This window comes from Hyposmocoma kahamanoa, unplaced genomic scaffold (genome assembly GCF_003589595.1).
Source record: "Hyposmocoma kahamanoa isolate Upper Pololo Valley unplaced genomic scaffold, ASM358959v1 265, whole genome shotgun sequence".
NCBI classification, from domain to species: Eukaryota; Metazoa; Arthropoda; class Insecta; order Lepidoptera; family Cosmopterigidae; genus Hyposmocoma; species Hyposmocoma kahamanoa.
In genome coordinates, this window is record NW_020653767.1 from 59,701 (window position 1) to 77,114 (window position 17,414).

General features: G+C 39.3%; 1 protein-coding gene across 2 annotated transcripts; it reads left to right on the top strand.

Moving 5' to 3' along the window:
- The first annotated feature begins 1,084 nt into the window (after positions 1 to 1,084).
- LOC113228990 lies at positions 1,085 to 16,733 on the top strand. Of its 2 annotated transcripts, XM_026462455.1 has the most exons (4): positions 1,085 to 1,208; positions 8,549 to 10,355; positions 10,716 to 10,742; positions 11,033 to 11,307. In XM_026462455.1, the coding sequence occupies exons 2-4, from the start codon at positions 9,099 to 9,101 to the stop codon at positions 11,207 to 11,209; spliced, it is 1,461 nt and encodes a 486-aa protein (XP_026318240.1). In that variant the 5' UTR covers positions 1,085 to 1,208; positions 8,549 to 9,098; the 3' UTR covers positions 11,210 to 11,307. The 2 variants fall into 2 exon arrangements, with proteins under 2 accessions (XP_026318240.1, XP_026318242.1); XM_026462457.1 differs by lacking the exons at positions 10,716 to 10,742; positions 11,033 to 11,307 and adding an exon at positions 14,079 to 16,733 and having other exon boundaries at positions 8,549 to 10,313.
- Positions 16,734 to 17,414: the final 681 nt, after the last annotated feature.

Below are 17,414 nucleotides of genomic sequence, written 5' to 3' on the forward strand. Positions count from 1 at the left end.
ACTCCACACCACCTTTTGGATGTAACAAGCATATTGCGGCTCCCCGTCTCCGTCCGTTTTTCATTCAAGTAGGGTGTTGTGTGCTCTCGTTTTGGTACGGTAAAACAGAATGTGAGTCAGGCATTCAGGACTCGCAGAACTGATCGCTCTGTGCTACTGCTCAATGGGGGCCCGAAAACGGAACTATAACAATTAAGTTGGGCTTAAATACAATAATCAAGTGGATGATAAAAGACGCTAGGCGATGCCACGTGGTGCGTAGAGACGCACTTGTAGAGGCTCGAGCTGTGATGAGACCTCTTCATCGCCGATGACTCGTGAGGCGCGACGCTGCAAACTCTCCAAGGCATCCCAGAAATGCGAACAATGCCCAATGCAAGACCTAAACTGTGTTTTACGCAGCAGGTATAGCTGGCGAGGCATGAAGAAACGACGCACTTGTTCTGGACACTGATTTTACGTGAAGTTATTTCGATCACCGTTTCGATGTAGTATCCTTGGGCTTAGATTACTATTATAATTTTTACCGAGATACCAAGTAACGGAACGAACAAGCCGAGCGCCTGGTGGTGATCGACACGCCTGTCCATAACAGTGTGGCAGTGCCACTGCGGAACGTTCAATCACAAAGACCTGAGGGGCACTGCCACTGCGCTCGTCGCCCTGAGACATAACTTGAAAAGTCCCAAGTGCCTGTCATTTCACCAGCACTCTAACTCTTCAAAGCCGAAACGCAGTGATTTCCTCAGGTAATGTGGCAGTACTTGTCCAGACAAACTCTTTCATATGAAGGAGCTCCACTGCTACTAAGAGAAGTTAAAACAACGACGATTAATTAATCATATTGATTTATCGTTACGCTATATGACCATTTAGCCAACCAACTAGTGTTGATTTGTTTCCATTTAAATAATGAGTTATTTTCTTGAAATTGTTAGACTTCCTATCTCCGTCTTCACTATTACACAATATATTAATATTCCATGATGAAAATATTACATTCCCGCTGGCAACACCGGCGCGAGCGCAGCGCAGCTCTGGGCGAAAATATTCCCTTCAGTGTTTTGAGGAATTCGTTCCGAACCAGTCCACCTGAAATAACATTACCAGCTGCCATCGAACGACGCCCGGGGAATACCCCATCTATATATAGGTACTCAACCTGAACAAACAGTGATTCTGCGCAGTGCTTCTTCGGAGTTAGCTCGGTGAGTACATTCGTCGTCTTCTCGAAAATTGTATAGCCTCATTTTATCAATAAAAGTAAGACACAGTCAGTGACGTGGCGTTTGAAAATTAACTCTCGTTATCAGGGTCAATGCCCGGTTTCAAGTAACGCTTTTTTGGGACTCGCTTTGGTATGTAGTTACAAATACAAATGATACATAACAGTATTTCAAATCAGCACTTCTCTATCTAGTCTAGTCTACTAGAAGCCACGTGTTGAACAAAGTTACTTTAGGGGAGCAAATAAATAGATCGATATATAGAAACAAATAAAACTTTAACATTAAATTTAAATTTAAAATTTTAACATTAAACTCTCCCATACATTTAATAATGATATTTCTAGAGAGGCTTTAATTTTCCTACTGTAAGAGGTAACAATAAGTTAACAGATGACAAAACGGATACACGTGAAGTAATAAAACTATATTTTAATTGAATAAAAATATGTATAATGGCATAGTCAATTATTTAGTCACGTGTGAGTTGTCCATAAAAATGAATAAAATTGATCAAATGTTTCCGTAGTCCGCGGGCAGGGAATTCCCCTGCTGGCGCTCGCCATACAAATGTGGCAGCGAAACGCTCCGTGCGAATCCTGGGAATGTTATCGTGTTGTGTATTTAGGTGTACAGGAAGATATTTCTTGTAAAATAAGCAGTACCCTTTGTTTGTGTTTGCCTTTTATTAAATGCAATTTGTGTTTATCCTGTGCAATGAATTAATAAAATATAATAAATATTAAAATATATATATAAATAATGATAATTACCCATAACATCAAATATCCCGAAGATTCGCCAACACAGCGCCGTCGGCCGCCCCGGTTATCACCAGGTCTCCCGTGCTAAAAACGGGAGGTTCGCTTATCTAAAGTTATACCTAAAAATACAATATTATCTACTCACAAGGTCCCGTCTGTCTAACAGCGTAGCGTTTACTTCACTCAATTTATTTTAACTACAAACCAATCTCCTTTCATGGGGTTAGGTAAGGTCGTTAAATATAAACTAAACACTAAAATAGGCCAAAAAAAATGAACCTTGTGGTACGCCCTTGCTATGCAATTTGATACTTTCTCAATTTTGTATTGAACAACCGAAGATCCGATCATTATAATATATAATAAATATGTAATTATAACAATTGGCAAACAATTATTATTAAAATAAATCGTGACTATACCGTCGCTCGTTGTATTTGTATTTTTAGATTTATTCTAAGCTATAAATAGATGTTCAAGTGCGAAATTGAATGCCTGTGTGGTGCGGTGTACGCCTACAAATTCACAGCGTAAACAACTCAATTTATTTGGATTACAACATCTACAATCATCGGACGCTTTCGGGGTGGCCAACAAAGTGAAACTAATGTTACTCAAATAGTATTTTCCAAGATATAAGCTAATAGGGCTTTCAATGTTATTGACAAATTGTATATGAAACAAAGACGTCATGGACTGTTATGGACAGGCGTGTCGCTTTCTATCCGGCCCACGACTTATTCGTCCCGTCACTTGGGTATCAAAAAAGAAAAAAGAAAAAATGTTAAATCAGATAAACATTATGTTTTGGCGGCTCACTAATCTGAAATTAAATAAGCTACGTGTCTTGAATATTATTTTTTCGATTTTAAAAAGTCATCAAAGAGAATTTAGTTGAGACAATGCATAAGTATTTATTTTGTATGAAAATACATTACGCATATATGTATGTAATTTATGAAAACTAAAACCTTTATCATTTAGTAGGATTTTAAATAACTAGGTACCTACATTTTAGTAGAATTTAAAAAGAGAATGGCCACACTGGCTCCAGTAATTTGTTTACGCCATTTCTCGACGCGAACAGCACGCCTAATTTGATGACGTAAGTTTCTTTTTCTGTTGCTTATTTTCTTAATTTCTTTGTAACCAATTAGTACACTCGGACAATTTTGTTATTATTCTGTTTTTGGCGACTAACCTGCGAGCGGCGCTAATATTTGACAAGTATAAAACCCTGCTCTGTCCATGGACGTATTATGCTCTGTCCATTCCACAATCGTACCTCTGTTCGGTTCGTTTGCGCGGGGCATCGACAATGATGTCGATGGCGCGGGGCGAAGGAATGCGCGGCAATGTATACCAAGGTCACGTGACCGTGCGTCATGTAATCCAGTACAAATCAAATATCCTTATTCCAGGGATCGGAATAGGTAGAGTTTTTTTACCTAAACTTCGGGGAACATAGACAGAAAATGGAGACTGTCTTACGACAATATTTTTTAGGTTCTGGACCTTCTCGGGATTCGGGAAATAACTTAAGAACATTAAAAATGGACGTAATTGGGGACAGGCAGGTACACTATATTTATCTTAATTTTGCCACGCACAGTGGGTCGGATCTGCGATATTGCGGACATTAGATTATTTTTCACGATTCCTCTCTAAAAAAATGCCAATCGAGAGATCCTGTTGTCCTAATTAAATATTGGCATATCACAAATGCCATAAATATAATAGTTTAGTAGGAAAAAAATAAAACGTGTATTTTTTTTTTGGGACGATACCTTTAGTGCCCCATCGTTACAGTCTTAGTTGATCCAGTCTCGGAATCACTACAGACGTGTTATTAAACCTATCTTTTATATAGATTTAGTCCAGGACCCAAAAAACTGTAAAATTCGTAAGGCAGTTTCCATTTTCTGTCTACGTTCCTCGAAGTATAGGTAAAAAAGCTCTACCTATTCCGATCCCTGCTTATCACATGCGAGACCGATTACGGCATCAGGCACTTACATTTATGAGAAGGGGATATTAAAAATAACTAAATACTGGATATAACTTCTTGATTTTAATGATTACGAACACAATATAATGATTACAGTCTTCACCGTAGAATTTTTAGTAATAAGCTGTGTGGAGCTCGTGCTTCAATCAAGAAACACCAAGCGAGAAACAGCCCGCATATAGGTAATAATCACAACTTCCGTTTCCTAATCTTATTTTATTATGTATTTTGCTAAACAGTACAATTACTGTATAGCAAAATACACAAATTTACACAAATAAGTTACTTCTATTTATGTACAATATTACAAAGATACTTTATAAATGCTAGCACAATCGCGAAACATCACACGGTATAATAATCACAACTTCGGGTGCCGAATCTAATTGAATCCTGTATTTTGCTATTTGCTATCGCGTGCAATATTACTGTATAGCAAAATACTCGAATTTACGCAAACAAATTACTAATATTAATGTACCTACAATATTATAAAGATATTTTAGGAATGCTGACACATTGTATCATTCGAGTAGCAAGTTTCGGTCGGACCTCTCTGGTGGCTTGCAACTGTAATAGGAACTGTTCTTAATCCACGACCGCGGCTTCACTTACTGCAACTAATAACTACCTCAGATATACGGCCATTCGTGTGTATAATTACTTGCCAAATGACATAAAAATGTTAGATAGCACGACTTTTGACAAAACTTTAAAGTTGTGGCTAATTAAAAAAGTTTTTGCAGTTCAAATGATTTTTTTTATTACAAGCAATGTGAATAAATATTAATTAAATTAAATTAATATGCTTTATGTACAAGTTTACTTTAATCTCATAACTAATTTGTACTTTAAACACTGTACTCGTACGCCTGTCGCAGGTGGATTGTGAGGACTGTAATTATGTTCATAAGACCTTAATGTTCACCACATTCACACAATAAATGAATTCTATTCGGTTCTATTCTATTCTCAGTGCTACGATATAAGGTCAAAGTTGCAGCGGCACTTATCGTATACATTCATATGAACTGTTCACCTTAAAATGTACAGTTTTTCATTTCTCTTACATTATGAAAACACAATGAAGACTTTGAATATATAATGTAATATTCTAATATATCTTTAATTTTTTTTTTTCTTGATCACATCTTCACAACAACCTACCGCACATGACAACTAACATAGTATTATCCCGTTATATTAAGTACCTATATTTCGTCTAAAAAATTGCGTTATATTATACTTGACGTCCTATTTCTTATGTACATATATTTTTATAGCGACAGGACAACACGATGATGACGTCGTGTCAACAAAAAGGTCCTAAATTTCTTGCAATAGCAATGGCACCAAAATCATCCGGAACATAACACATGACGCAATTTTGTAATAATACTATGTGTAGTAGGGGAGCGTGGGGGAATGGGAGCCCACTAAGGAAAATTGATAATAAAACTTATAATTAATGCAATTTATATTTTTATTAGTTATGAGCGTACGCTCATATCTGGGGACTACATAATCACAGAAAAAATATGGACTAAAATATAATATTTGGTTAAAAAGAAAAAACTTAAACATGTCATTCGCTCTCACAGTTCGGGAAATAGGGGCCCGTAAGTATTCCGTATGTCAAATGGGAGCCGTTATAATTATAATCAGTCTGAAAAAATACATAAATTAATGTAATAAAGTATATAAGTTAAAAAGTAATGTAAGTAAACAAGAAAGTGTTAAAGGTGTATGGCATATCCATCAGTAGAAATTGTATAACATCGAATTGGAAAAAAAATTTTCTATTTTTATTGTAATTTCATGCGTAACACCCAAAAAATGGATATGGCGACACGAGCCAGTTGTAAATACAATGTGGTATCTATGCATTTTAATGCTTACCTGGGATGATGAAATTTGGCAATTTTTATAAGTGCGGAGCGAAAAACAGACACTCCCCTGACAACACGTTACGTAGGTCCCATACGCCGCGCGCCGTTCTAAATAGGGATCGGCTCTGGGTGCAACCGCTAGTGTGAACAATACCCTTTACTAGCGATAGGTAACTAGCTATGCCAAATAAGAAAGCAGAACTAGATGCATACAAGGTAGGTGGCAGTAGGTTCAAATTATGAATGACCCAGAGCACTGTTCGCGCATCGCGCATTTTGATAAGAGATAGTTTTAAATTTAGTTTCGTTTGTTAATTTCAGTTAATTTATGAAATGAAGCAACTACATGATATTCTACATGACGTCGCCTTACTTTCTCAAACTCGTATCTTAAAGCGCAAAGTTACTGAAGTGCAAAAAATGGTCTGTACGAGTACATACAAATTGTGCAGGCCGAGTTCACATCACGTTTCCCTCATATTCACGCGCTGGCTTTTGCCTATTCCTAAAGTGATGCGCCCAAATTAACACCCTCGATACGAAATTTAAAACGAATAGAAAGTGTTGCCATCTCCTGAATAATCACTCTTTATAAGATTCGAGTTTGAGAAAGTAAGGCATCGAAAAGCTTCTTGCTTGCAACGCGATGTTTGCACGCGTTTGAATCCATTCAAAAGCTCTTAGATACGACCAGACTAAGAGAAAGATGTCTCAAATGTTCAACTCCCCTTTGGGTAACCATTCCGCCGCGACGGAAACTCTTAGGGCGCGTTCAAATTAGCCACTGTTAGCCGCGCTGCAGCAGCGCTGCAGCTTCTAGAAATTGTATGAAAAGTGACAATCTTGTTTAATTTTTTTCGTGGAATGTATAATGATTCATTTTTCCAATAACAATTTGTTAAATGAAATTGGATATAAATAATAATAATAATTACACATTAATGATATTATTAATAATAACACTTGTAGCTCCGCACTAAGGAAACCCTGTACCGCGGGTGCCATGGACACACACATAGACAACCACAAATTACACCCAAACTCACGAGAGAAATAAATGTAGTCCATATAAATATTTCTGCCATCCCGCGAATCGAGGCCGGGACCTCTGCCTGCAGTCCAGGATGGTAACCGTTCGGCCGCGGAGGCAGTTAATATTTACATTGTTTCAGTAAAGACGTTTATATTGATGCCGTATACTTTTTGAAAATACTGTACATTTTAATAACCCAACGGTTCCCACGGGCGGGCGCTGGATGAGGAGGTCCCGGGTTCGATTCCCGGTAGGACCAGTATGGGAAACGAATTGTTCTAAATTTGTTCTTGTGTGGGTGTTCCAGGTATTTTAGTGCACCGCAGTGGATTCCGTTGCTCTAGTACTGAATTTTCTAGTTTGAATCCAGGCAATCGGTTTAGCGGTTCGACACATTATTAAAATCTTGTTTAATAAGTGCCGCGTAACCGAAACATCAATCAGGTTTGAATCATCCCCACGCTCGTGATTGAGGCCTGTCATGAATATAAGTCGCCCTTGATCAACTATTGTTACATGTTGATCAGGAGCCACTCACGTATTCCATCGTAAAAAGTGTCATTTAAATTCCTACCACATCGCCGTCGCCTTAGTCTGCAATACCAATTGAACCTCCGGGTATTCCCCTGTGTTAGTTTGAGACGCGACACGAGGCGATATGCAAAATGTCGGTCCTTTGTAGTCCTTTGATAGACAGTTACAACAAAGTACAAGTCGCATATTCGGGCGCTTTTATATGTTTGCTATTGAAGTATCTACTCGGCTTCTTAAAACAAAATGAATGGAATGGCGTAACATGTCATGACTTTCATACATTAAATAAACTTTGAATAACTTGTTACGATGGATGCGACAAGCTAAGAAGCGGGCGAAATCGCGCACATTGGGAGATGCCTATATCCACTTGTGGACTATCAACCTTATCGTCATTTCATTACCATCACTGTTGTAGTCCGATGGATGAGTTGCTTGCACTGCCAGGGAGAAAACTAACATATATGTTTTACTTTTTGCGGATAAATAATAAACGTCTACGTGCTGCGGTCAAAGTAAAATTTGCTACTCTCTCTAAAGTTCGCGAATGTAAGAGAACTTGTTTCTACTGATTACAATTAATCATTTTTATTTGAATGGAAAACAAAGCTGTGGAAGACAAGAGACTCCTACATTGTATACCTCTAAAATTCGTGCTGCGCAGCCCGAAGTTGCTCAGAAGCTGCCCAGCTTTCAGAGAAATATACCTTGTTGTTGAGATATCAAGTTATAATAGTTACCTAAGTGGCGACGATAGAATGCTCCGGGCGGCGTCGGGTGGCTCTTTTGTCATTTTGCATTCAAAGAGTGTATACTTTATTTAGTAAAGTAGGTGCGTATTCTATAGTATATTCGCAGCTCGAAACCGCCCGGCGCCGCTTGCTGCATCTTGTTCTTAAATTTTCGTTTAAAGAAATGTAGCCTTATCTTGTAAATGGTAAGGTTTATGTTGCATTGCTCGTTTTAATGTATCCGTCTCCAGGTGCGGCAATTTGAAGCGACCCTGATGATCACTGCAATGAAAGTATCAGACCATAAGCATTGCTCACTTTTGTCCAATAAATGAAACTCAAACACATTTCTTTTTTTTTCAGAATGACGAACCGCGAAAAGTTGTTGTCTGCTATAGTACAAGACTTAAAAGTCTTAGCCAAGTCTTCATTCAATAACAGCGCTAACATTGCGAAGACTTCATCAGCTGCTGAAAATTTCCTGTTCTCGATATACAAAGCAGGAGTCTCAGGAATAGATTACACGCCTGAGGAGAAGAAAACCATAGGTCCTTTAATACCACCGGCGCTCCAGGCATTGGGCTACAGGGTGTTTACCCTTGACAACAGTTTTGGTTCAGTAAGTGTAGACTCCAGCCGAATTGAAAGGTCAGGTCTTCAGTTTCTGCTGGACGACTTCAAAGATTTTCCTGCTAGTGCTGAAGACGAATCACAGACTTTGGAAAACGTTTTGAAAGAATTTGTTGATCGTGAAGACATTGAAAGCCTAGACGAACACCTTAAGAGCTCTGTATTCGACCCGTACATAGAAGACGGTGTAAGAAGTCAAAGTTTTGAAGAAGAAATAGGCAAACTTCCCTCTACACATTGGTGGTTCTCTGTCTAAGTATTATAATACTTAAATAATTTTAACATGGTTAACTGGAATTCTAATGATATCAAAGAATTTAAGAAACAAGCAAAAGCAACCCAACAAGAGTATGAGGATCTGCTGGGCGATCGGGAATGGGATGTCATAGAGGCGTGGGAATGGACCATTTTTCGAAAAAAAGTTGGATTCGGGTTGTATGGTCCTCCGCATACTGAACCCAGTTCTGACAATCGTCAAACAGGATACAAGAAAGAGCAGTTAGAGCAGATTGAGACAATATGTGACCAATTGGTCGATGGTCTAAATTTTAAAAACCAAAATATCCTGTTTGCTTGCATCTTTGTTGTAGGAAAGATATGGAATTACCGTTTCACAGTTCCAGTATTTAAAGCTAAGCGCGATTGTAAGAATAGCAACGGGTGCAACTATGTTGATGGTAACGCTCGCAAATACAGTTCTTGGAAGGATGACTATCTTCAGGCAAACAACTTACCAAAATGTGTTTATTGCTACCCAACACGTGGAAAATACGAGCGCAACAGTGAAAATGAAGTTTGCGTATCATTTGGTACCTCACCCGCTTGCGATTTCGTCAACCGAGTGTTTGGTATCTTCGATACCGTTTCTACAGTGGTGACGGTAGGTGCTACCGTTGTCGGAGTAGCTGCTCTCTGCACTGTACCTATTGCTGGGCCTTTAATGGCTGCAACAGCTGTGGGTAGTGTATCGACAGGGGTTTACGGGGTAGCACGTAGTAGCCACGCTTTATACGACCGTGCTACACACGGCCAAAATATAGGCTTGGACGACGCCGATGCTCGGGGATGTTGGTTGGCAATTATTGGCTCAAGTCTTGGATTTGCTCAGGGGCGAATGATTTCATCTATGAAGAATGCCGCCAGAGCTGGTGAGGTAATGGGAAAAGCTGGTCGCATCGCAATTTTGGCAATTCAAACGGGAAGCCTTACAGTTAACGGTATTGGGATTGTTCATGGCCTTGCTAATCTCATCGATAAAAATGATCGCAATGAACTTACTCCCTTGGATGTGTTTCAATTTAGCGCATCTGTCTTGTTCTTTACCAATGCTGCTATTAATATGAAAACAGCTAGCACCATCATCAAAGAAGTGCAACATGATGTTATTAATTCCCATCGAGAAGGCCTTTCTCCTGAAGCTAAAATATTGTTTAACAAGCAAACTGACAGACTTCGCGGCCCTCGTGAAATGCATGGAAACGCAAAAGTTGTGAAGCAGTTGAATCGAATAGAAAATTCAAAGGACCTGTACGAGATGATGGTGGATGTAGCCGCCAGACCCAAAGTAGATGACGATCAGGAGCTCGACGACTCGTAAAATCAAAGACGATTTTAGTTGACTGTGTTATATTTAAATAGGTGACTGGTTAGTTACAGGAGTAGTGCCGTTAAATCGATACAGTGATAGTTTCTGAAGGGGTACAGTTTTAAAAGTGAACGGTCCTTTTGACCTTTTTAGTTACGTACAAAATTCGTTACAAATGTGGTAGGGATGAAAAGACATATGTGGTGTTACTCAATTGGTTCAAAATAGGCCTACGTAATGTGCCCTTGACGAGCAGCGTTTTGTTACTGCTTTGGAAATTATGTTAAAATTACAAAAATTGTTGCGTTCGCAACAGTGGACAAAAATGTTAAAAATTACAAGGTAACCCTGTTTGTAATGTGATATTTGAAGCCAATTTTGGGCGGTAAACTTAGATAGATATAAATTTTATGTGTTATACCTATTACGTATACTACGTGATGGCATAAGTAGGTAGGTATATTTGTGAACATGGCCCACTTTGCAAAGATATTTCATAGAATTTCGCCCAAAATCCTGAGACATAGGGTTGACAGGCCATGCAACGTTATTTATACTTATATGCATAATAGTGTCATTAAACATAATTAACATATGTCGTTCACTAGTGCAATTAAAGTATCTTATTCCAGGTCAAACTGACACCCGAGGGATTCAAAGGCATGTTGGAAGTTAACCAAAATCTTAAGGTTCATCCGCTCAAGTTATTGGAAATTCCAGCTGCTACCCGTGACGTCATCTTTGATGCAACTACCAGACTCGCTAATAAACAACTGTCTCTGGATCAGTTTTTTTTTATATATATATAATAGACACACGCTTGGCCACAATCTCACCTGATGTTAAGCGACGATGTGACCGACGATGGGACGCGTTTGCCTAAAAAATGCATATTCACTCTAGCCTTGAATAGCCCCAAATTGTACTTTTCGGGAAATACAGATAGAGCCGGTAGAGCATTCCATTCCTTTGCCGTACGCATCAGAAAGGAGGAAGCAAAGCGCTTAGTGCGAATAGGTGGAATATCAACGACATAAGAATGGAGTGCTCCGGACCTTCTAGTCGACCGAAGGAGGAACGGTGAGGGCGGAACCAAATTGAAAAGTTCCTGCGCACACTCCCCGAAATGTATCCGATAGAAAACCGACAAGCAGGCTACTTTTCTGCGATGATCGAGATTTTGGAGCTTCGACTCCACAAGAGGATTATTGTTAATAAGTCTCTTTGCTTTACGCTCCACCGTGTCCAAGGCAGCTAACTGGTATTGGGCAGAGCCGTCCCAAAGGTGGCAGCAGTACTCCATACAGGATCGAACTTGTGCTTTATATAGATTTAAAAGCTGTTCAGGTGTGAAGTACCGCCTGACCTTGAAAAGTATGCCTAGTTTTCTGGCAGCAGTTTTTGCCAAGCACTCGATGTATCGCCCAAAGTTGAGGTTGGATGTTAAGTCCAGACCAAGTAGCTCAAGGTGGTCCCTTATCGGCACGGATACACCTCGGAAAGTCGGAGTAAGGTGTAGGGGACTCCGTTTTGATGAGAAAAGACACGCCTGTGTTTTAGCCGCATTAAACCTGACCCTGTTAGCATTTCCCCAGTCGGAAGCAACTTTCAGACTCAGGTTCAACCGGGTGACCATCGCCTCTCGCTTACACCGGATCTCTTCACTATTGTCTCTTATTCTTATTCTTATTCTTATATGCAGCAAGAATAGAGTGGCGGAGAGGACAGATCCCTGAGGTACACCGGCATTTATACCATGAGGAGCAGACGAGTAACCATCTACAACTACACGGATTGACCTATCCTTCAGAAAATCGCCTATCCATGTGCAAAAGCCAACAGGAATTCCGTAAGCTGGAAGCTTGTTTAACAGGCTATCATGCCAAACCCTATCAAAGGCCTTTGATATGTCGAGAGACACGGCAAGCGATTCACCGCGTTTCTCGACAACCTCGCTCCATAAATGTGTGGCGTACGCAAGAAGATCCCCAGTAGATCGTTCACGGCGAAAACCATATTGTCGATCACTGAGGAGATCGTTATCTTCGAGGTATCCAAGGAGACGGCTGTTCAATACGCGCTCCATAGTCTTACAGAGTATGGAGGTGATTGCGATAGGTCGATAATTAGATGGGTCGGCATGACTACCTTTCTTAGGTACAGGCTGTACATTTGCAAGCTTCCAGGATTTCGGGACTTGTCCAGAACTCATAGAGAGGCGATACAGGCGAGTCAACACCGGAGACAACTCGGGTGCACAGTTCCGCAGGACAATCGCTGGGACTCCGTCAGGGCCACTGGCTTTGTTGACGTCTAATTTGCGTAAAGCTTTCAACACCTCTTTTTGACGGATAGTGATTTCGGGCATTTCCGAGTCACATCGAGGTAGTGTAGGTGGTGTTTGCAAAGTAGCGTCAAGACGGGAGTTGGAAGCAAAAAGAGAAACAAAAAGATTTGCTTTCTCTTCAGCGGTATGAGCCAGCGATCCGTCATCTCTCATTAAAGGCGGAAGGGATGACCTGCAGAAATTCGCTTCGACCGATTTAGCGAGTGACCAGAATGCTTTACTCCCTGATGGGTATGAAGCTAACCTGACCCCAATACGACTAATATGGCCGAAGCGAGCTTTCCGTATCGCTTTTTTGCAGGATCTAGCGGCTTTATTAAAGTCTTTCTTCAGACGGAGGGTTTCCGGTGCTTTGCGATCTCGAGCATCAGCCCAAGCCTGGTACGCAGATTGCTTTAGCATTTCCGCAGAAACACACTCAGCGTTAAACCAAGGGCGAGCTTTGCCGCTGGAGGAGACTTCGAAATACGGAATAAAGTATTCCATAGCCCGAATAATCACCTCAGAGACGGCAGACGCGCAGCACGTCGGATCGTCAGAAGAGAAGCACAGCTGCCGCCAGGGATAAGATGCAAAGAAATGCCGCATCGCATCCCAATCAGCTTAACAGCAAAGTTTCATAGTGAAATGAGAAAAATTTGTAGCAATCACCGGATCTCCTTCGAAAGTATGCGTAAGGAAACCATGGCAAAGCTGTGCGAATTATATGGAACTAGCAAAGTGTCTGACATCAAAGTTGGGGGACGAAAAATATTCACCACTGCTACGCCTCATGACGTTGATCGCTTGCGTGTTGTTCTTGAACAAACTGCTCAAAACAACAAAGAAATTGTCGATATGGCAACCATATTCGCAGAATCAAGGGGCTGTACTACCACAAAAGACTTTATACTCTATGCCGAACATTTTGTCGCCGATTTAAACGAAACTGTGAAGAATTATAATTTACGGTATGAAAACGATTTGAATGCGGCAAAGGCGAGACCGAACTTCAATCAAGCAACGTTTGACCGAGATTATGGAATAGTAGGAAAAAGGAAACAATTCTTTAAAGAAAAGGCATTGAACACATATAGGGGAGATAATGCTGAAACCGGACATGCAGAACTGAATGAACGATTTCAAGATCTCAAGAGCAAGGTCAGTCCACTGAATCAGAATTGTAAGCCTGCATTCGGCAGTGACAATGTTGCCACTTACCATTACTTGAAGCACAAAGACGACTTCACTTTTAGAGGGGAACTGACTCCGGAGGAGTATTTCCGCTTGGCCGAAGAAATTGTTGGCATTCCTACAAACAAAACAAATTCAATGCTAAGTCAAGATGGCAGTTGCACAATGATTACTTACATTGATCCCGTGAATAAAGCTAAAGCCATTGTCATCAATTTTAATAGAACAGAAGATGTCACATCGATAATAGCTACGGTCATGTATAATCGGTAAAGGCAGAAGATACTAATCCATAAGTGGGCGTGGCGCTTTCTGTCTAATATGTACTATTATAATAAGTTTTTGATGAAAGAAAACGACCTCAAAAGTTTGCTTATCCGCTTTCGCTGTGTTCGTTACATCTATTTGCCCAGTTTTATTGAAATCGGTTAACGGAAAGTGGGGAAAATCCAATGAACCGCATTCACCCCTTCATGTGCCACCCTTAGAGATGGAATATTTTTTTCAAATTTGATCGGGACCGCTGCTGATGCTGACCGCTCCTTTCCAACAACAATCATAGAAATCGGTTAAGAAATGGCGGAGTAATCGCGTTAACATACACCCAAAAAATATCCAACAAAGAAAACCTCTACCTTTTTTGAAGTCGGTTAAAAATGAAGTATCATGTACAAAATCTTGCCTATGCCTATTAAATTTGAGGATTTCCCTCGATTTCCACGGTATCTCCTCATCATATTCTGACTTGGTGACAACGGGGCCCCGTCGAAAGCATGCCGGGGCCCTTACAAACAAAAAGAATTTTCAAAATCGGTCTTCAACTGACGGAGAAATCGGTAAACATACATAAAAAATACATACAGTCGAACAAAGAACCTTCTGCTTTTTTGAAGTTGGTTAAAAATAACAAAGTGGTAAAAATATAACATTAATTTAATTATGAAAATCATCCACTCAATATTGGCCATACGTTTACGAGATCATTTGCTATCGCTATAAGACGTTTTCCAATACCTATGTAGCCTTCGATCATGTAGCTGTTAAGTTATATTCGCAATTGATTTAGTACATACGAAAGCTGTTGCAGCGAAGCGCCACGTATATGAATAAAATAAATTAACACAATATTATGGACGGAAGTACCAATGTGTACGTATAGTAATCGAAGTCTTACACATACACACTTATTAGTGCATCGAATAATTGAAGGAAAATATTTTTAATTATTCAGAAGAAGATGCTTAATCATTCCATCATCACCAGTATAGGTCATCAAAATAATTCTATTTTATACGTGTGCGGACTTGTATTCGTATTAAATGTTCGTTTTTTGTCCTTTAAACTTTTTGTATTCTTTTCTGCTTTTTATCGCGCTTCTTACGACTAAAGAAATATACTTTTCTGTCTTAAATCAGGTTTATATTAAGTATGTTATTATTTGTATTGTTTCGCTCCTCACAAATATCTTAATTAATGGTCTGGTCTAATGTATTTCATTACATGATCTGGTACAGTCCCACCATGAGATCGCATCTCCTGCCAGAGAGGTCTCTTTGAAAATCAGTGATGTGCAAACTAAGCCTGCACAGCACTTACTGAATTAAGAACCCTCATTTTTAACCACATTTGTAACGATTTCTACACCGTTTGTAACCATAGTTATAGCATTTTGTTTTAGTTCACAATCTATTTATAAGACTTTTCATTTGTATGTTTTGTGTTTCTTTTTTTGTGCGTGTGGCAAATACATTAATTTGGGATATAATCCAAAATTTAAAAAACCAGAACAAACACATTGCCTTATATGTTTTACATAGAAAATGAAACTAGACAATTATACTGGTTACTTTCAGAGTAACATCTCCAATAAAAGTCATTATGTTCCGTGATGCGTAAAGCAGGATACGCGTAATCCTTACTTTAGGAAATTTGGATGCTTGTTGTTTCCCACTAAATGTTATTTTTTTATATTCTTTCTCTTGTCAACTTATCTGCTTTCATTGTCGTTTTTGTATTTGATGTAGCTTTTAGTTTTTGGTTTTATATAACTCTACGTTAGGCCGTGCACGATATAAGTATATCAGGAAGTATTTTTTAATTCAGTTATAGACTACTTTATTATTAGCCACGCAGACGATGCTGCCATCATCTTCAGTGGTTGCAGCTGAGATACAAATAAATATGTAATCAAGGCGAGTGTGATATGTCGCGGACAGCAGCCTGACTTGGGAACAACCTCCTGGCTCTACCTGCCGGAAACTAAACTCATGTTTTCACAAGACTTGTGCATCTGCGTCATCGGACTCCCCACATGTTTCTGTTCACGGCTGTAAGTCTGACCGGCGAGCTTCGTGCCAACGCCAAAGCGCTATCCCTACCATAACTGCGCATAAGACATTCGCAGAGAGGTGCGTCATGTCATATAACTAAACGTATGTTAACTAAACGCCTTCGCCACCCCTGCAATATTATATTAAGTAAAATTAAGCTCTATCTACTTTGCTTTTATTTATAATTCGTATTATATAAATTCAAAACCATCATTATTAAACTTGGTTTTGGTATTGTACACACTTTCCACTCGCGGTATTCTCAAACTAGTAACAAAGGCACTTTGATTTTATTTATTTTTATTTCCGCGGGGAGGGAATAAAAATTTAAAGTTGATTTGTAACGAAGATGTGTTTCTGGTTTTGTAATTCAATACGATTTATATATAATACATGTACTTGGAAATATTTTTATTTTTAATCACATTTTGAAATCGAAATTAAAACTATGTACCTACATTTTATATAAATATATGTTGTCGCCGCATTCGTTTGTTTTTTAGTGAAACAAAAAATAAGCCTGATGTTCTTCACTGATTTTTCTAAGGCAATCGAAAAAGTAAACCACTCTATTCTGTGTAACTGATTATGTACTTTTTTAACACTTGGATACTTGCTACTCTGCGTAACACCGTATATTTTCAATAGAAGCCAGCTTCTTGCAATGAGTGGCGATTTCTCCTCGCCAGTAATAGCAGGAGTTCCTCAGGGCTCGTATCTTCGACCGCTGCTTTTCATAGTTTTCATTAACAAACTTATTGGTCGTCTATCTTGCAAGTGGTTATCCCATGCGAATGATCTTAACATTATTGTACTACTACAACTAGCCTGGAAAACGCAATAAGTACAGTGATTTGGACTCTTTTCACGGCGGGTGCACCACATGATTCTTAGTGCCAGTAAATTGTTTCATAATCTCTTTCTGGTGACTTTCGTAATAGCTTTACAATATTAGGTATTTTTATTTTTATATAAAATAGACACGCGCTGGACGACCATCTCACCTGATTGTAAAGTTTTTCAAGCAATTACAACTTTGTGGTGGCGATGCCATGCCATGTGGTGGTGGTGCCATTGTCTCGGAGTAAGGGTGAGTATGCTTTAAACATGATGCAACGGAAAAATGCAATACAGTTATTTTCAATCCAATTATTGTATAATAAG

Bases quoted from the DNA above. Each gene is read 5' to 3' on its own strand.
- LOC113228990 (XM_026462455.1), top strand. From the start codon at position 9,099: ATGGTTAACTGGAATTCTAATGATATCAAAGAATTTAAGAAACAAGCA. The intron at 10,356-10,715 runs GTGGATGTAGCC...GCGTTCGCAACA, and splicing joins AGGACCTGTACGAGATGATG to GTGGACAAAAATGTTAAAAA. The intron at 10,743-11,032 runs GTAACCCTGTTT...ATCTTATTCCAG, and splicing joins AAAATGTTAAAAATTACAAG to GTCAAACTGACACCCGAGGG.